The 21,741-nt window shown below is 36.1% G+C and overlaps 2 protein-coding genes across 8 annotated transcripts in view; one reads left to right on the plus strand and one right to left on the minus strand.

Moving 5' to 3' along the window:
• Positions 1-21,741, minus strand: part of LOC128220661 (uncharacterized) — a 141,971-nt gene that overhangs the window by 78,352 nt on the left and 41,878 nt on the right. The window contains exons 1-3 of one of the 6 annotated variants that reach the window (XM_052929145.1): positions 8,594-9,094; positions 7,228-7,350; positions 6,333-6,384 (exon numbers count right to left, since the gene is read on the minus strand). The gene's annotated coding sequence lies outside the window, so the exon portion shown is untranslated. Of the gene's footprint in view, positions 1-6,332; positions 6,385-6,883; positions 6,909-6,966; positions 7,117-7,227; positions 7,383-8,593; positions 9,095-21,741 lie in introns of those variants that run through there. The other 5 variants (XM_052929146.1, XM_052929144.1, XM_052929149.1 and 2 more) reach the window with 5 other exon arrangements.
• The window catches only part of LOC128220662 (uncharacterized), a 122,549-nt gene continuing 108,358 nt past the window's right edge, over positions 7,551-21,741 (plus strand). Inside the window, exons 1-2 of one of the 2 annotated variants that reach the window (XM_052929150.1) lie at positions 7,551-8,246; positions 17,025-17,146. In XM_052929150.1, the coding sequence (XP_052785110.1) occupies positions 8,240-8,246; positions 17,025-17,146 (129 nt within the window). In that variant the 5' untranslated portion in view covers positions 7,551-8,239. Of the gene's footprint in view, positions 8,247-9,180; positions 9,797-17,024; positions 17,147-21,741 lie in introns of those variants that run through there. The other variant, XM_052929151.1, reaches the window with a different exon arrangement.

Here is a 21,741-nt window from a genome sequence, read left to right on the forward strand (position 1 = left end):
ACATAAAATGACATAGTTTGCACTCTTTGAAGGACCAAAAAGCTTGTTTAAATGATACAAAAATAATATGGGACCCCCAGCAAGCATTCGAAATTCACTCAATTTTACATCGGATACATTAAGTCTTTGATACCATCATGTATATAATACTTGTCTATATGATATGTTACATTACTTTATTTATTTCATTCATGTTACGTTCTAATGCCTCTTTGTTTTAAAACAGCGGCTTTTATATTACATATTACTTTTACGGATAAGGCCAAAAGGTTGACGGGTAATCACGTGTTGTGACGTCACTTAAATGCCTTGTTAAGATGGCGGATATTAAAGACAGTTCAATGATACAATGAAACCAACTGATAAACATACTCGAGTGATAACGACGTAAGTTCTGATAGTGAGAACGAGGTTTAAGCTGCTACAGACAAGTTTGAGCCACTAGTTACTAGAGAATGAAGACGAAACCATCCAACGGCAGGAAAAAGGACTGGGAGGGTAATAAATGTGTTTTCATGTACGTTTATTTTTCTTAACGAAACAATATAATCGGGCACCGTTTTCTATCCGACTTAGTTTTAAGGGGATATTTTACATTTTCACAAACTCGTGTATAAAGACATATTTTCTTAGGACTTTAAATGCTTAGATGCTTATATTCATACGGTCTGCAGTACCTAACAAATTACTATCATTAAAACTAAGGGGTATGTTTCCAGACCATATCAATTCTAAAATGCCCCAAACACTGATACCAAAATCAATATTCGAAGAGAATTAATACAATTAGAAAACCCCAAAGTTGACTAAATATGGGTTCGTCGTCTTTTTTCAGGTGCGATTTTTGCACACGCATACCAACTGAGCGAGAATCCATCTCTCTGCTGCCAAGAGATTGGTCGGATGCCGGACGATGATGGAGGAGACTTCGGTTGCATCAGACACTACCATGGATTAAGGTCCATAAGCCCAGACAGAAACCTCCTACAGACATCCTATTACCAATATTGGCAATAATATTGATAACCTCATCAGACAGATAATGAGGAAGTTAAATACCTCATTCAATCATTTTATGTTACAATTATGGCAGAGAAAACAACCAATGGTATAAAACTGTAATCTAATATCATTTGGCATCAAAAGACAAATGATGACAAGATTGTTAATAAGGCTTTAGTTGTCTTTCTAAGATGGAAAGATAATTATGATAATTATGCTGAGCTGCAAACATATCTTGATTTTGATTAAGGATTGAATGTTTTAGTATTTTGGTTATTCGGTGTATAAGAGAATATGCTCAGTGCATGGTTTGTGAGGTTCACGATACTTCACGATTCTACACGTAACTTTAAGATATTTCACGATACATCAAGATACTTCACGATACATCAAGATACTTCACGATACTTCATGATACTTCTCGTAACTTCAAGATACTTCACGATACATCAAGATACTTCACGATACATCACGATATTTCACGATACTTCATGATACTTCACGTTACTTCATGATACTTCACGATACATCAAGATTCTTCACGATACATCACGATTGTGCGTGCCCTGACCATATACTTTCTTACACCGATGAAATGCAATATGAAATATTCGATGTTTTAATCTTCACTCACTATTTGCAGAATTCCAACTAGATAATCTAACTAAAACTATTAAAAAATAACGTTTTACAGCGGCTTTACAACGTTTTAATCGGCTGTTTCAACAGCGGTAGCGTCAATCGCGTCACGTGTGTGCAGCACGTTGCAATCTTTTGACCGCAATGACATGCCGTTTAATCAATCCCAAATGTGGTATTCGTAGTATCAGAAGTATTTCAAATATGTCGTGTTCATTGGAATATGAATGCAGTTTGTGGAATTGTACTGATCCCTAAATCTCCCAATGCCGAACTTTGTACGTATGGTTAGTACAGCATTCACCGCACTTGGAAAGGTTCAACGAAGATATATATATATATATGTGGGTACAGGTTGCATGCCCCGAACTGCAACTCCATAATCAACCCATATATCTATATCTGACGTGTTTTCAAACAGAGTAGTTGACACTGCTCCAATAAAGACAGATCTTATTCGGGGAGTCATCAGAAATGTAAAGGCAAATCTGAACTTATTCCCAAGTTGGACATCCCAGTGTAATGCTTTTTTCAGAGAGGTCGCCCTTGAACAGGTGGAAACATACTTCCATTTCACAACAGAAAGTGGCATCTATCCTGGATGGAGAAATAGCTATGTGAAGGACATTATGCACCAAGATAAAAGCAAAGATTAGCAACTCAAGAAAGTAGAAAGCATCACAGAGAGGTTATCTTGAGCTGTGGTTCATTCACAGACCCACAGGAGCTGGAGCATGCATATATCTCAGTGGCATGAGATCATGGACAATTCAAATTAAAAAAGTATATGGTCAGACGAAAACAAATACCTTGAAAACATCCATGTTGTTTATTCAGCGAATACGTTTTAACAAGAGGATTCGAGTTTTAAGAAGTGTATCCAGAAATTGAAACATACATATTTTCGTCGAATGCCAGCCAGCCTTGAACGCGGTTTTCTTACGACATTGAAATTAGAAACAAAGCCATCATCTGCTAATCAAGAAATATCTAATTCAAACTAAATAAGACAAACTCCATTGACATTTACTGGACACTTGACCATATAAACATTAGATGTAACGTAATAGCGGACCACCTAGCGAAGAATGTAGCAAGATAAGGCGTGGGTAATGAGGCGACCACAGAGAACAGGAAATGATGGGCAACATCCGTAGAGAATCAAAACTCACTAAGTGGTAGAGGAAATATGAACTTCCAAATGTCAAGGAGAGTTTCTTGGAATATTTTACAAAACTGTAGGACCATTTTCACCGTTTGTGGAAAGCAAATATCTAGAAGTAACCGATGCTAGGTGCACTGCAAGCTCAGCTACCACATGACGAAACTGAAGAAAAATGTACCGAGCCAATTTGAGAACTGTCGAGCACTGAACACAGTGAATCTATTCTTGCAAGCCTGTCCGGGGTATGAGAGAGTTTGACAGAGAATGAGAAAACTAGAGAAACAAAGTATTCGAAGTGAAAAACAGAAGAAACCCAGATATATAAATTCCTGGAATTTAAACATCAACATCTGATCAAATGATTGAAAAATCACAAGTGAAAACTCTGGTGGAAAAACTACTTTATTATACAACTGGAGTGTGGCTTATTTCTAGTTTCAGTGTCGCCCTTAAAACAGATTGTTAATTGAGTTGCAAAAGAAATGCTATGTTGCATAAACACGGCTAGTTAGACGATACTTTGTTGTCCTTTAAAAGAAATAAAAGTGGCATGCCTTCATGTGCGGGAGCCTTCATGTGTGATAGGATTTATACGCCAGGAGTCCACTTTAATAGCACAGAGGCTTTCAATATCCTGCCTATTGATGAAATCTTTACTACGCGAACATTCATTGTCCGTCAGTTGGATGGATTATGCTCCTCTTACCGTGGAAATGCGTGGATGCTTATAATATCAATTATCTTGTTGTTGCATCCTCCGACGCAGCAACGACAGCCACCCATGACTAAAATCTGTATTCCTTTTGATCAAGGTGGAGTCATCTGTGTCACATCATTACGGGATTCGGCAACAACGACAGACACCTATGCATAAAAATCGTATTTCTTTTGATCAAGATGCAGCTCCGGTGTGCGTCATTACTGGGATTCGGCAACACCGACAGCCACCTATGCTTAAAAATTATATTTATTTTGATCAAGACGGAGTCCTCTGTGTGACGTCATTACCGGATCTTGACGGAAATTTCGAGGCTTATCAATTGTCCTACCGAAGTAGAAACGGTGCGATACACGCTTGCGATAAGTTGTTGTATCGCTTGTGATTAGTTGTTCTTAACTTCGCCATCTTACGTATTGTGTCCGATTATGTCTATTCGGCGTTCATTTACAAATATTTTTTCACCCATTTTAGACACAAGAATTTATTTTCTAATAGATAATTTGCATTTTGTAACATTTTATGCGGGAAAGAATTCGATGTTCTGCATATTGTCTTGGTAATTGTAAAATATGTTCCTATCGTGGAATATGTTAACTACAATAACAGTTTAGCTAAATGATGCAATTATTGTCTATAGCCAGACATCTCATTTGTATTTATATTAAAAAGTATCTTTTTTTAGCCTTCTGTAACATTATGTTGACTTTAGTTATATTTTTACGCCCATTTGTAGTGTATTAAGTCTACATTATGGGCTATGTTATAGTAAAGTATTTACTGTCTCTGTTGGAGAGTTATTAAGGCGCTACGGAGCTAGATGTCGTGGGTTCGATCCCTAGCCACGTCAAACCGGATGACGTTAAAAAGTAGTATAAGTAGCTTCCTGGAATTTAAAGGGTAGTGCTTGGTAAAGTGGTGTAATCATTACTTGTTTAAGGAAAGTTGTACCCCGTGTATCGGTGCTTTACATCGAGCACGTTAAAGAACCAAATGATCTCTTCAAAAAAGGCTAGGGACTTCCTTGCATCCAGCCATTGTCGCTTCTGCGTGCTGTCGCTTCAGCGAAAAAAGGACCCCGTTGGAAGTAAGTGCTTGCAATTTCACGGGTTGTCCTCAAACGCAAGGTCTTAAGAAATACATACATACTGATAGTTACCTTATTTTGTCCAAAATACTTCGAGCCTCGCGAATATCGAGCCAAGCGGAAATGCTTACAAAGAGTTAAACAAAATCGCTCCTTTACATCCAGTTCGAGCCAAAGAGGAAATCGAGCCTCGCGAGTATCGAGCCAAGCGTGAAAGCTTACGAAGAGTGAAACAGCATCGGTCCTTTACATCCAATTCGAGCCAACGAGGACATCGAGCTACGCGATATCGAGCTTACGGGTTTTAACCGTATTTTCGAGCCTCGCGAATATCGAGCCAAGTGTGAATGCTTACAAAGAGTAAAACAAAATCGGTCCTTTACATCTAGTTCGAGCCAACGAGGAAATCGAGCCTCGCGAGTATCGAGCCAAGCGGGAATGCTTACAAAGAGTAAAACAAAATATGTCCTTTACATCTAGTTCGAGCCAATGAGAAAATCGAGCCTCGCGAGTATCGAGCCAAGCGGGAATGCTTACAAAGAGTGAAACAAAATCGGTCCTTTACATCCAACTCGAGCCAAGGAGGAAATCGAACAAAGCGATATCGAGCCTACGGGTTTCAACTGAATACTGCTTTTTGTGTGTCCTTTTGTCGCAGCTAGCGTCAATATCAACATGTTTGTCCCACAAAACAAACATGTGAAACCTAATGTTTTACATGCCGCATTCTGCTATATTTTTTATCTATTGCGTAGCCTAAAGTGCTATCTGACACACATTAATTAGTATTATATTGCTTCGTAAGTGTGCTATTGCCATAAATAGTGTCAGTAGTACATTTCTTGTCCAATAAAACAAACAACTTTGAATGAATACGACTAAAGTTGGCTTAAATGCTGATCACACAATATCTTCAAATAATACAACTCAATGATAGTTTTTTTATTAAATAAATGAGCTACGATTTGTCCATTCACGGTCCCTTGCCTGTCCATAGAAACTTAGAAAGTGATATTGACATAGAAAAGCTATTTCGACCCTGAAAATTGACATAGACTTGGAAAGTGATATTGGCCTCGACGATTTATATTGACCTCAAACATTGATCTTTGTTATGACGTACATGTTAAACGTGTAATGCACCAGACAGTTGTAATCACGGCCCCATGCCCGGAGAATAGCTGGGACTTCCGGTCAAACCAATCCAAGGTAAAATCCCCGCTCTGCGGGGGCGAACTACTGGTAAAATCACCGTCAAATACCCCCGCATACCGGGGATATCCTAAGTAAGGCCCATTCCCTGCTATTTTCGGCTCGGAAACAAAACCACCGCATTCACTGGGCACTGCGGGGCCACCTGGAAGGTAAAAACACGGTCCATTCCCCGCTATCCCCGGTATAACCCCAGACCTCGGAGTCGTGGTTACAATTGACTGGTGCATTAACGCTCAATGTGCTGGATGGTAGAGGCCTATAATCAAACAGATAGAGTATGGTGATGTCGGTAAAAATCCCACATATATTTTTTCATCTCATGTCTACATGTATACTCAACTAGACAGCAAACCATGAATAGCAATTTTATAATGACACCTCCCTTGTACAAAACAAAAATTCATGCCATAGGGACGCCGCATCGACAACTACATTTTGATTATTTATTATATTTCACCAAAGATTTCATTAAACATCACTTCTTAAAGATGCAAAAGGTTACTTACGTTTATGTTTGGCATATGTTTCTTTGGTGGTTATCTTTAAATCCGTCAATATCTGAAAGACAAAAATGTACTTTGTCGATTTTATCGCCAGATGATAAAGGCCCAATAAACGTTAAACCATAACACTATATTACTTTTTTCTCACCTTTTGAAGACATATACTTGAATATGCTACTTCAACGGCAACAAAGTCGTATAATTGGTCACAATATCCTGCAGGGCTGGTATTCAATATTGTTCTTAATTGGATCTAAGAAAGATGTAGCTAATCGGATTACTTGTTATTAATAACTAACCAATGAGGTGAATGAAGTCAATGATGTTTGACAATAAAATTAACTTAGGTTGAATATTGAATACCAACCCTGAGATGGTGATCTTTGTTTATATACATGACAACTGACTGACAATGTTAACTAAATCTTTCATTATTGAATTTAAAAACATAGAAAGAACATACAGATGGATTCTAGTGAAAAAGAAACATGCAAAAACGTTTTCATAATTGGTTTAGATAACAGTGAACAAATATATGTAATATATGTACATACTAGACCATTCGCTATCATAACAAATTCACAGCACGACATGAATTAATCAGACTTCTGTACTACTAACTAAACCCCACGCTCACCTCATACACGTTTATTATACCACTATCCTGATGATCAAGCCCACTTAAATACAAACAGTAATAAGATACACTTTCGCGCACCGTAGAAAATCAGACACAAACTTGTCATAATCAGCTCTATCCTTAAAAGCATTTACTTAAAATCGTCTTACTTAAAACCATATGTGTACATTTATCTGATTAACATATCACTGTATCTTGTTTAAGTTGGAGTAAGAATTACTCAAACACGACATAATCTGAATAATATATTCATATTACCTTAACCATAAGTCGCCGCCATATCTTAAACACTAAAGCCACGTTCAGGTGAATCTTAACTCTTTAAAGGAAGTATCCGTAATCCATGTATAGAGCAATAAAGTCTGTTCACTATTTATTTCTCTGTAAAATGCAATATTCCACTAGTGTTTTTACCAAACCAAGCCATGTGCGGTGAGACGGATAGACAATTCGGTTTACTCGCTGGCTTGGTTCTAACATTAACACCGAACTTACTGAAAAAGACACCGAAATAGTAGACGCTACCATAAAAACCGTGCATAATAAAATCGTTTTACTTTACTGTTTAAACATACTATGACTCCCGACAACTGTGCGCTAAGGATTCGCCGAGATAATATAGAATGATATATGGACGCGTGTGGTACGTTTATCTCCGCCCTATGTATTCAAATTTACTTTTCGTTTAGGATATTTAGTCGTGAATTATTAACTGAATAATAAACACTTCGCTGTATTGAGACCAGCTTATTAATATTTCGGTGTCCTTAAACTTAAACGAAGGAGTTTTCTATTGGATTTTCGGATATCAAAGTGTGAGTTTGTGAATTTTCAACTCTGGTGTGCAAGTTGGTTTGAAATATTTCGGTGGCTATATTTGGAAGTAAATGAATTGTGCTCCTTAATGATAAAATGTGGATGCATTGCTCAAGATAGCGTTTGTAGCGTGTTAACTTGAGATAACAGTGTGTGTGATTTACCATAAATATGTAACTATCTTGATATGTACGATTTTCTCTCATACGTGAAATTAAACATGAAAATTAAATACAATCTTTACCTAACAATCAAATCTGTATACTGTAAACGATACTAGAAATTTGAAGCAAACCAAAGCCTAGACTTAATCTAATAAATACAGTGACCATATATGCAATATTGCATGTTGACAAATTGGATTATTAATAAAATAGGATTAATAATTCAATTATACAGATAAAAGCTTTAACAAACATTTATGTGGATTAAAATGCATTGTGTGGACTAACCTATGAAAGGTAAGCAAAATCATATTTGTATTTTGTGTGCTGTATGCATATAATTCTTTTCAGTCGCCTTTTTATTTACAATATTCGCTATCTGCAACATCGGCGCATTCGTCTTCATGTTTTGTTTGTTTTCTGATTTCTTAAACAGCAAGGATATGCAAATCTAACTCCCATGTATAAATGCAAATTGAACTGTATACATACAATCTTATAGATAGATAGTAGTTTTAAAACACACGGCTGATGCGTCTCAGCCTTACAAAGCTTAAAGGATAATTAATCGCCTGTCCACCGCATCTTCATTATACTACTTAATCTTACTCCCGTATACAACGCATACATTACTCCATTCTTACCTCTGTTTAAGAATACAGCATGTTTAAAAGTCTCTCCAAAACCCCATATATATACCGGTATCCGATGTCTGGTCTCTTAATTAACTTTCCCCACTCTTAAGACAACCTTTTTCTGAGACATTTGTGTCAAAAGGCATTGTCTTCAAACCTTTCCTTCCGTTGTTTTGTTTAGTTCTTGCCTATCTTTTCCGACATCTCAGTTGCTGTGTCTTTTAAATAAAATTCTGTTCACTAACAAATGCCAGTGCATACACCGTTTGAACTTAATAAGTTATTCCTGACCTCACTAGTTACTCCTGTCCTCACTCCCTCGTTTTCACTTCATGTTTAAGTACCATTTTACAATCATTTTCTGCCACCTTTAAGCATAATGCCCTTATAAATGCTGTCAGTTTTTCAACAGCGTCGCTTCATTAAACATAAATTGTATTAACAAAAATGACTCTAGTCCAAAAAGCATACCTTACGCTGAACTAAAACCATTGATTTTTGTCTTAAGATTAACAGCGCAGACCAAGTAAAATATGAATTACAGATCGCGATGAAAACTTAATATCAAAACAAATCATACCCTATCTTGCATTAGAGGTTTTGAGTCCGGATTCAACTGTGTGGTTTAAGCTGGTTAATGTTTAATACAAATAAGGTGTTCTTTAACCAAACACAAAGATTAGATTTGTAACGTATCGTTGGAACATGCTGTACAACTAAAAGAAACTATGAAATCATGTATTCATATATTTGACAGCACAGATATTAAAATGGAAATGAATTTATGAAAAGCTATTCTATAAATGCGCGGTACGGATATCTTTTTAAATAACCAGTGTGGATTACGGTTTACACGCGCAAACAAATCACAAACGTGGGTTGAATATTAAAACGCCAGGGGTTTGAAGGATGTGGATATGCAATGAATATAGCTCATGTCTGGTTGCATTAAGAAGAAAAGATGAACGTTTTAAGACTATCCCCTTTCGTTAGCTGTTTAATCTGTTAGAATCAATTCCATAGAATTTGGACTTAGTGATAATGTTAAAATAATTTTAAAAGTTTTGTACGATTAAGGGATCATTTCCGTTCAAATGTGTGTGATTTGTGTTCATGCATTTAATGCAAACATTGAATAACCAGATTCAAAACTTTCAACCCGATTTGGTGAAAAAACTTCTTTACGTCCGGATAAAATACACTGTTGCTAAGGTAAGAGAGTTTATGACAATTACGTCAGCATATTCTAATTAATACTGTTAACAAATTATTATCATATGCATCATAATATTTTAAACCAGTTATGACATTAATTGTCGGGAACGTTGTTACTGTCTAGAATCTTTTTGAAGAACACGCATCCAGTATTCATTACACTAACTTTATAAGACATCGGTAAATATATCCGGTGTTAAGATGCGTTTCGGTGCATTTTTTTGCGTGTACCGCCTCCGTGGTCTAGTGGTTAGGGCCTCCGCCTACTGGGCGGGCGGTCGACAGTACGCGGCACACATGGGGCGATATAGCCTGTTGCTGACCCATCACCTAGTACAATAAATGGGTACCGATTGGTCTAGTGGTTTCGGTCTCCGCCTACTGAGCGGGCGGTCGAAGGTTCGAACCCCACACGGGGCGATATAGCCTGTTGCTGACACAGCAGCTCGTTCAATAAATGGGTACCGATTGGTCTAGGGGTTTCGGTCTCCGCCTACTGAGCGGGCGGTCGAAGGTTCGAACCCCACACGGGGCGAAATGTCCGGTTGCTGACCCAGCACCTAGCTCAATAAATGGGTATCATTTGTCTTCCCGCCAGACGCTCGCAATATAGGATATGAATTAGGGGTGAGATATTCATCAATCAATGTGTTTCATAAGTTCAGCGGCCTGACCCTTTATTGAAAGGAATGACATCATTAAATACAAACACTTTATCTAACTTTTGGTACCTTTTTTACTTACGAGTTTGATATAAAAAATATGATATAACTGTATGGAGATTTCCACGAAATGTACATCATTGAATGACAATCTTCTGCGCTTACAATGAAGTAACTTATTATTTATACACGGCGAACATGCAAGATAGCTCCTTTATTTCAGTTTACACGCAACAAGAAATCTTAGACGTACACTGTCAAACATAAATAACGCAACACACGTTCTTCAAAAATGATTTTTAAAAAAACGGAAAAAAAATGTTTGGTAAGCCAAATTATGTTCGATTACAATTTACAGATTTCCAAGAATCTTATTTGACAAGGCTGACCATATTTGTCCGTATATCAAACATAGATTCGAAGTACATGTGTTGTGTTTTTAAAGGTTCTCAGTGTATCTAGAATAGCCCTGAATTGAGAACATTCCGGTAAAAAGGTCGAAACAAGAAACTAAGAGACACAACAGATAAAAACGGCAACTTCAAGATGTCATTTTGAAACTTGCAAAAACTAGACTTACAAAGTGATATAAATAGTATTCTCACGCAAACATTATATTCATGTGTCAGTGATATTATTATGTATTTTGTATCCATGATCTTTTGGCACTCTTACATTTAGGATTGGATTCTTGTCATATGCTGACTGCAAACTTCCTCATTCAATATGATGTCGATTAAGCGTCAGGCTATATTTCATAACTTAATAACATACATACACAGCGGCAATAAATACCACTAGCGGAGCCGCCCCACCCTTTAAAATTGTCTAAGTTTGCTTTTTATTTCCATATAGGAGAAAAAAGTGATCAAATACGCTAAAATAAACCATTTCAGACTATATGTATACAAAATAAACCTTACCACTACAACTTTAAACCAAATAGATTTCGGTTCTGACGCAGGGGGACAAGTTAAAAGGTTACGCCCCTATGTTACACCCCCTCTAACGGCAAAATCTGGATCCATCTCAGAATACCATGACGTATATTAGCAATTTAAGCATTGTTTTTTCGCTATATTATACTTGGTTTCGTCTTATTTCATCATTTATTTATCATCTTCCAACTCAATTCTTTGGGCATAGTATTCATATTAAAGAAATCTTTTTGTTTCGAAGGCCTGAACTAAACTAACCCTCCAGATAACACTAAACATATAATCAATTTGGCATTGCCTAACGATGACCTAATCTTATCCGTGCACTAATAGGGCGAAAAAGCAAGCGCTGCAATTTTGTCTGGCCGTTGACTTTTATTGCCAAGTCTGCATTTAGATGCATTAATACGGATCGCTTGTGGACAAAACCCTGGCAAATCTTTTTTTTTTCAAATTTGAAAGCACACACTTTAGGGCTTAACTTTTTCGACAAGTCACTTTATCTCTTACTTGTTCGTTGGACCAGTTTGGCAAAAGATGTAATCATTTTAAAGCCCAGAGATAGCCGAGATATATCGTGTTATCATCCTCAACACCTGTGCGTTTCAACCATACAGTGGTCGAAATTTTTATGTTTTCAAATGCTGAGTAGTAATAAATTTAGGTGAAATGATAACACTTTCAATGATTGAAGGCTTTATGATGTAAACATACAAAAACTCGACAACGAATTCACCACCTGAACTAATAATTTGAAATCTGACGAAAAACAATCCCCTAGTATTTTCTGCCAATCAATTATTAATATTCCGATGAGTTTTTTATCTAGCACCAAGAAAACTCTTTGATTAATGTTTAGGGGAGGTAAAGAATTGCCAATGTATGTTTAATACTCCTATTTCGGCAAATTTATCCAATGTAAGGGCGATGACATTTCGGACAACGGCTTTGCGGAGTCCAGGCGACTGCTCAAAGATACCTTAGTCTATTTTCCTTATAACCTTGACGTATATATTTAATTAAGTATTTCAGAAAACAATTCTGTGAGAATGTTAAAATATAAAGTGATTGAATTTTATATATTTTCTATAATAGCATTACTTAAGGTATCATAAAATCGGGTTAAGTAAAATAAATAAACATCCTTAGCGTATTGTTTTCCTTTTTCTTCTGTATTGAAATAGAAACGATTTTAGAAGGAGAGGGGGGGGGGGTACTCTGGGTGTACTTCAACGTACATGTACATTTTTAATGAAGTTCTTATTTTTTTAACACTTTTTATCATGCATAGTTTTTTATCAATTGGTATTACATATTGGATCGTGTGCTTATAAATACAACATCAGTTAAGATAATAAAAAAAAACAGCTGTTACAGTTAAACGGTGTTCTTATAACACATTAGATCTGTATTTCTTGATAACTTATACATTTCTACAACTCGCCAGTAAATTATACCTTTATTACTGAAGTGTGGAAATGATTGATTGTCTTACTATTGTTGGAATATGTAATTAATACACACGCTAGCCAGATCAAAGAATATTAGACATAAAACGCTGATAAATACTACACCATTCTGCATAATGTCACCAAATGCATTGTATTCAGATCCTAATCAATTAGTAGTTGTCGTATTAATTGAAGGTTAAAAGTGCGCTTCAAATTACTGTATACATGTACTACCAATGACGTGTACTTCATGAAAACAAAACAAGTTTTGTTGGAATAAACCTTCTGTTGAATTTGTAAATATACGTCAAAACATAAATATACAAATAACATTTATTTAATCAACTCAACTCAACTTATCTTTATTTCCACCACGTGGCGATATTTATAGTATATACAAATAGTAATTAATAATAGAAATGACAATACCGTACAAAATAAGCAGATGAGCGAGTCACTTTGGCAGTAAGTACACTTCTACGATGCAATAAGCATTATGTCGCTAACATGTTTTGAAGACACAGAATAATGTCTTAGATATTCAGACAGTGATATACCAATAACAATATAGTTTATTAAAGTGACACTCTTATTCAAAATCAATACATACACATGTATAACAAACATTAGAATGATAGTCCTTTAACTACTTACTAAATAATACATTTATGGAAAATATTAATTACTGATAACAAGATATAACTGTATATTTAATAGCAGAAAGCGCACAAATATTAAATGATTGGTGAATGCTAAACATTTACTGTGGTGTACTAAAGTCTCATAAGGTAGAAATACCGTGTTTTATGCTCATTTTTTTCAAATTTAATTCGATATCCTTCATAAGGACTATTGTTTTAGACATTCGTTTATCCTTTTTGATAAATTGAAAACAACTTTATTAATTTTGGCGATCTCATTTGGGAATAACAGTGCATCTTTAATAATATATTATGATGTTAACGCCTTTTTCCCATATAAAATGGTTTCAATTTCGGAAGGATAACCTCCAAGCAATCTGGGCACCATTTTTCGCTATGATGAAGATGATGTAGAAACTCATTAAATATTTACATTTCAGAAGAGAAACTCACTTTACACGCTTTACCGTTTGTCGTGAATATACATTTTTTCATGAGCTTGAAGCATTAAATGAGTACACAGCTGATCGATGTTATCTTAAGATCATTCTAAAACAACATCACAGCTGATCGATGTTATCTTAAGATCATTCTAAAACCACATCTCCATCTCAGTGAAAGAGGTATCTAAACAAAGAACATCAAGTCACTGATTTAAGAAGAGTGATGTAACACAAGGAGCATACATATTGCCCCTCTCTTTTTGCTACAGTAAAAAACAAACTTCAAGCACAAGCCAAATATCCTAAATCAGGTATAAGTTTGCAATAAGTATTGGGTTTAAGGCTAGATTAATGCTGAGACAGGTGTGTGGCTGAGCGCTCACAAGCCGGTTTAAACCAAGTGAATTATTTTCTTACTTTTCACTGACCGTACCCAGGCGGTTACACACACGTTTACGGATATGTGTGCCTTATGACGTTATGTCAATCGGAACTCTTCGGTTATTATCCAACATATGCCGGAGATCGCCGAGTTGTTACGATTGACGTTGAATGTGTGTCTCTCGTTTTAAGAGCCTGTTTGGCATCATTGACTTATAATTTAGTAAATCTTGATTACAGAACGGTACACGGACAGTGATTCACCTACAATTTCTATCAATACACAATCTGATTCCAAGTGAGGCTGAAATTTTACATACCCTGTGGTTTATACCAGAAGGGGCCAAAACCTTCTATATATTTTAATATCGCTCGGAACCTTCTGGCCATTCGGAGCTCCTCGGCCATTTTCCATCGAAATCAACCTTGGATGTATATGGACGGTTAACAATGTTAGAAAATTGTAGATTTAACTACACTGTAGCAGTTAGACTTAATGGCTTTACTCTTGGGAATTTTAATTAAGTATGCAATAAAACACTTCACTGGCAATCAATTTAAACGTAGTAATACAAAATACACGTTTAAACCGTGACTACAATTTATCATTTAAACCCTTACGAAAAACTTCTACGGATGTATCGGCATACATCCCAGGTTGTTTTCAATGGAAAATGGCCGAGGTGTTCCGAATGCCTTCTGGCATTAACCCTATAAATATCGAAGTACGTCTCTTGAAGAATCACACGAGATAACGCAGAGTAAATAAATACCATTGTTAAACTAGAATTCCGCGAATAGGAAGTGTCGCTTGTCTCTTGTAGCTTGTCGGGAGTGTGTATGTAAGCTTATTTATACTCGCACTCGGGCCTTGCCCATTCGGCGAGTGCTCCGTTAAGATTGTTAGTCATTTTAGGTTTTTGGAGCATAGTGCACAGACAGAATGTAACCCTGGTTAGAGCTACCCTGGTTCTTTAACGTGCACCAGTGTATAGCACTGTCACACGGGACCCCCATTTAACGTCCCTTCCGGAAGACGATTAGTATTTTTAGTGATGCGACGGGGAATCGAAAAACCGACCCCTGGATTAATAGTCAAGTTTGTTACCACTAGACCAAAGATATCGAAAACAAATCGATAGAAATGGCCGAGGAGTTCCGAATGTGACAATTCAAGCTGGATCACAAATCTAGAGTGACAATGACTATCTTACTGGTAATTGAGCTTAGTAGAGAGGAATGTTGTGCCAATACGCATTGTTGCCAAGGTTTTGAAAAGATTATACAAGTCTATTGGAGAGCGGAAATGATCCATTTTGTATCTGAAGTTCTTACGCAGACGACATAAAAGAAGAATATCAATGAACATAGAAACTGAAGAAAAAAACTTCAAACACACTCGATTGACTGGTGGTAAGGGATTAAACCTGTTTTAGATCGATGAAGTAAATGTTATTACGGCATCAATTGCGTTACTGAAAGACATTTAGCAGTTGTTGTTTTTTACAGTACAGGCGTAAATTAAAAAAAGCTAATTAGTGTTCAACGATGTTTAACGAGCTGGCTTTGGATTAAAGCACACGTTAGGAAACCAATTCCTCATACATTATGTATATTGGCACCATCTTGCCTTTCCCTTTTGATCTCAGAAAACGGATATACAGGAGCCTCCTGTTTACCAAATACATCTATTGTTTGATCATCAATAATTCTTAGATAGTTGATATCTTAGTCAGATTCGGTTGTGGCAAATAAAAATGCATGTGCATAGTTTGTGCACCAAAACTGCGGTCTATAATGTAATTAATATTCTGACTCATACACCTTAATAGGATGAACACCGCCTTAAGTTTGGTATTCCTTTTCTACAACATGTCAGCTATAACATGGACTGAAAAGTATTTGTATTTGACCAGGTTGGTATCATTCTTTCAACTGAGATTACCGGTCATTAGCTATTAGCTTGGCCAGAGCTGGCAATCTTTTCACGGATCATTCACAATTTGGACCAAGGACTAAACCTTGCTTTTCCATGTCCGCAATGACAGTTTTGGGGTTGAACAAGTTAATATCACCACACATTGTATGCAATGACACATGCGATATGAGTTCAGCAACGTTTAAACAGTGAATGTATAGTCCTCACTATAAAAAACAACTGCAAAGCTGAACCATATATCACCAGCCGTAATAATAATGTGGTCATATTGATATTATCTATACTGGGATAGGAATGCCACCAAGGTTTTCCCTGCACTTCTACATTATGAATTTAGCAGCGATAATTTTACGCATCGCATCTTTGCTTGTCCCAGCATTTTCCACTATTAAAAGTTTATTATCGGACGTCCCTCGGAGTCGCCCCTGGAATTAGACTTGGGTAGGAGTGGCCCTGTAATTCTACATAATAATTTTAGCATTTATGATTATACGCATTGCATCTAGGCTTGCCCCGGCGGTTTACATTGTCAAAAGCTTACACCCGTAAGTTGCACCCCTCTGACATCAAGTTCTGGACCGTCCCTGGAACTAGACTTTGGTAGGAGTAGCACCAAGGCTGTCCCTGTAATTCTACATTATCAATTTAGCATCTATAATTTTACGCATTGCAATATCTTGCGTGACATAGGCTTGTCTCAGCAGTCTCCGTTGTTTTATAGATATAGACAAAGTGATAACTGATTTATCATATGTATTTTATCCCTTCAGATTTGGATACACTGTTCGTGACCACAATGGATCGCCAAAGTGGCTTAGTGTCAAGGGGAAATGTGATTGAAGTTCTTGACGCCAACAACGTGGTCAACCTTGAGATTATACAGCATCAGAAGGTACTTGTCCATTAGGGATTTATTTATACTTCGTATTTAAAACTTAGATGGCGAAGTTTTTGTAACTTTCAATCCAAACTGTCAAAATCACCTCTTTCCAGTACAAGAAGCTGTTTGGGTTTTATGGTATTTCTGTGTCTTCATTGATCTAGTTTAGGTTTGGACAATTGTTCCAAGTAATAGTTTGCTGACATGAATTAGAATCTTGATTATTAGGCGGAGTGAGAGAAGCGAGCGAGCTTTTCCTAATAATTAAGATAGTAATTCAGGTCATCTAACAGACTTATAACTAATAACTGACTAATAACTCCATTGGCTGACACATTGTCAATGCTAAATCTGACAAAGACAGGGAGTGTGTATTGGATGAGTGACAGAATGTGGACTTTGAAACACCCGCGATAGTTGAAATTCTTAATGATTAAGCGTAGAACTTAATAATGGGCTATCTGCAATTCCACAGGCTGGGCATGTAGGTTGAATTCTAAATTATGGATATTTGTCAATTATACAGTAACAAGTAGATAACCAAACACATGGGGGCCAAGAAATCTTGACATTGATTGTATATCATAATTCATCTAAACATCTTAAAACACGGAGACAAGAACTCTTGACATGTAGAATTGGCTTGATTTCCATCGCTAGACTGGGAAAGTAGTTTTTTTTATGAAATCACGTCATTTATGAATAGGATTTAAGGACAAGCACTTCCTGCAATAAAGCTCTCAACACGGGCAGAACATGATACTTGATTGGCAAACTGATTCTTTATATTATCTGTTGGAAAATTGCAAACGTTGTATGAGTTTTCTTTGGTATCTGTTTGAAGTGTGGGCAGCCTTATGATGGGTTTGGACTAGGCACCAGATGGTCCCAAAATCAGCATATACAGTATTTTCTCTAATCAAACCTAGAACTGTACATTCGAACTAGTATGAGGCCGTTCATGCATTATTTAATATGAAAAAAAGAATTTCTTCGCTGTCTTAGCTTTACCCGTTTAAAAATAGCGCATTATAGTTTTCCAGTTTACATTCGGAGCTCCTCGGCCATTATTTTCAAAAACAACCTCGGATGTATATGGACGGTTTACATACTTAAAAAGTGGTACGTTTAAGTCCGCTGCAAATAGATCGCGTAGTAATCTTATTTAGTAGTTAAATTTTATGACTTAACTCTTGGGAATCGTAATTATGTTTGCAATAATACACTTCACTGGCAATCAATTTAAACTCAGAGCAATGAATACAACTCTTAAACACTACATTTAATTAATGCTTTTATTCAAAAAAAATACGGACTACTTCAACAGATGTACCGGCATACATCCGAGGTTGTTTTTGAAAAAATGGCCGAGGAGTTCCGAATGTCCAGTTTATAGTTTCTATATTTAGCATTTTAAAGTCACGTGAATAGTACAGATACATACCGACGCCATTTTTCAATTAAATGAGATATGTGTTTTACAATAAGTAAGATACAATGCGTTGTACACAAAGATATCGATTTTATGTATTTTTGACCATTTTCTTTTTTTCGTGAATCTGGTTTCTAGTCCCTTTAAATATGGCTCTCAACTCATGAGTTTTGATATTTTAGCATGCATCACATTTTATTCCAGTGTATTCAGTAAATATGCTGTTTAAATGATACGGGGCCTTCAGTGTCAACTTTCGCAAGCTTCTTACATAATTTAGATAATGTAAAACAGTATCAGGAATAACTCAAAGTGATATTCCCATTGAGAGAAATGTTTTATCAGTAATTGAATGGAAGTGTCGAATTTTATGAGTCCGTCAATACATTTCATTGAGAACGTCATTAAAATGGTAATATACAGTTAGCGGAAATGTCAGTTGAGGATTAAAACTCAATATATTCCAACAACCTGTAAATATACTCAGAAATAACTTAACAAGGTGAGAATGGTCTAGAGCCCCGCTAGAGTTACTCTTCCATGACCTCTTAAAATGGACACATGTACTGGTTTCTACCAAGGAAGCGGAGTCGAGCGTGATTTTTTCCCGTTAAAAGCCTTTACCAAAATAAATTGTTTTAAACAAAAAAATCAATACATCTGATGTACGTGTTGATTGGTGATTCACTGCCAATCGAAACACCTTGGCCATCTTCGCCTTACGTCGAACCTCGGATGTACACCGGTGCATAAAGTTGGTGTCTGCCCGTACTTTATGTTTTTCAGACAGGCGACTTTTATGAATTCCATTCTTTGTAGCGAAAAATGAAAACAAATGTCAAACTCAGCCATTTTGAAATTAATACGCAATATACTTGCAGCGTAATTAAATGTAAAAATTCTGAGATTGTAAACCGTCCATATTACATCATATGTTGTTTAAGGAAAATTGCCGAGGTGCTCCGATTTCATCACTGTCGACACCTGTCATGATAAGATAAGATTATATTAGATAAATTTGATAACCAATCATAGGTCATGTTGTGTATGTGACATGTAACTCACAATAGATACGTGATGTAGATAACAAACGAAATCAATAACGTAGGGTGTAATGGGTTTAGCGTAATTATGTTGCCAGGAATCATTTTTTAAACAATGGAAACATGTAGGGAGAAGTCCAGTAGCCTTGAAACTGCACACTCACAGATTGAACGTTTTGACATTTTTTTTTTTTTTTATTTTTTTATTTTTTTTTGTCTTTGAATGGGCCAATTTTTGCGTAAATGTCTGGAAACCAGTGATATAGGACTGCTGACAAAATATCACATCACAGTTTGTCGTAGTTATTAAAATGAATGTTATAATGGCTAAAAGCGTTGCTAACGCTTTAAGAAAAATGTATAAAACCTCAAGTTTTTAACGTAAATATAAAAAAAACCGAGATCTTATTTTTGTCAGCAGTATTTTATCACTGCTTTCAATGCATTTTCGCATTGGCTCGTTCCAAGACATTTTGTTTTTAAATGTCAAAGCAGTTAATCTGTGAGAGTGCAGCCAAAAATGTATCCAAGACATATGCAATTATCCTAAAGTACCAGAAAATACATATGACCTGTGGACAGAATATGGCAGTGCAGTTCTAATAAAAGCCTATTCAGATCTCGATAACCCTCCTAGAGCGTCCTATATATAGACAACAGCAGAGTACATCCAATTTTAGCCAGCAGTTCCTTCTCTAATCCACTTATGTGTTCTATCACACTATTAATAGAATGGAATCTCTGAAAAGTGGCTTAAAAATGAGCAATTTGCCATGTTCGATAAGAAAACTCGTATGAAAACCCGCAGTAATCACTGCCAGAGATTAATCAAATTTACTGCACAGATACTTAGATACACTGTCATCATCTCAAAGAAAATCACCATGTGCCACACGACCCCGGTGGGACGAAATGGTGCCGGAGTCCAATTTATGGCATATTGGTAAAACAGATATCGGTGTTCGGTAATAAACGGATGAAGTTTATATCGTTTTCCAAGAACGATGCTCCTCACTTCTTCTGTAGCATCTACTGAAATATTCTCTTTACGACAGTTCGGTAAAGAGGATATTGGAATAGTTTACGATCTTTAAATTTCTTTGGAATTTTCCTAATTTGACATTGCGTTTAATGTGTGCTCTGTCACTGCATGTGTGTTTTATCTCGCTAATTTTGGGCCGAAAATCGGGCGCATATCCAATGCAAAAACATTTACTTTTTGAAAATGAAAAAAAATAAAAAAATTCCAGGTTATGTTTTTAAAATTCATAAAACAATTGGACCCCCAAAGCAATTTATTGAAATGCAAGGTTGGTGTAATCTTAAATAAACAAACAATTCATTTTCTCAAACATACTAGTATCGTTTTTGTTTTGTTTTTCGATTTTTAAAGCTAAATTGAAACTAAAAGGCCCCAACCCTATTCCCGAATTAATGGGAAAAACAACAACACTTGGTCATTAAAATCCAATGCAGTTGTGCATCAATTATTTCTGATTTACTCAAGCTGCATCGACGGACTGATTTTTATTTATTATTAATGTGTATGTGTATAGGCTGTGTGTTTTTGTAACGTTGCGTGACGCCTTAAGGGGTCTAGACACCATATTCTAAAAATCGGCAATAAACATTATTTCCTCAATGCAAGCTAGAAGGAGGCCGAAAATAATGTTTTTCCATGATTAAATGATAAACGCAACAATCATGTTGCTGTCTCGTCTAAGTTTCCCCTTTAACATATCGCATAATGGTTTCCCAGGTTAAATCATATATGTCTATGAGTACAGAATAAACCGACGCTATTTTTAACATTATTGAGATAAACGTGGTAGACAATCCCAGGATATTTCAAATTGGAAAAAATGCGCAAAATTTGCGAAAGATGCTTGTGTCGTAAGCGATATGACACATCAGTAAGTAAGATTCAGTGCATTATACACAACGATGTCAATTTTATGAGTTTTACAAGTTTTTGACAATTTTCTCCTTTTTTCTTGCAAATGTATCCTATGGTGTCGAGTCCCTTTAAGTGTCTATTAAGCCTTAACATTGAGCTTATATACATTATCCTTTATGTTGATAATACTGGAAGTTTCCCTTAAGTTTCCATTAAATAGATACCATTGTGTTCA

Source organism: Mya arenaria, chromosome 15 (genome assembly GCF_026914265.1).
Source record: "Mya arenaria isolate MELC-2E11 chromosome 15, ASM2691426v1".
NCBI lineage: Eukaryota > Metazoa > Mollusca > Bivalvia > Myida > Myidae > Mya > Mya arenaria.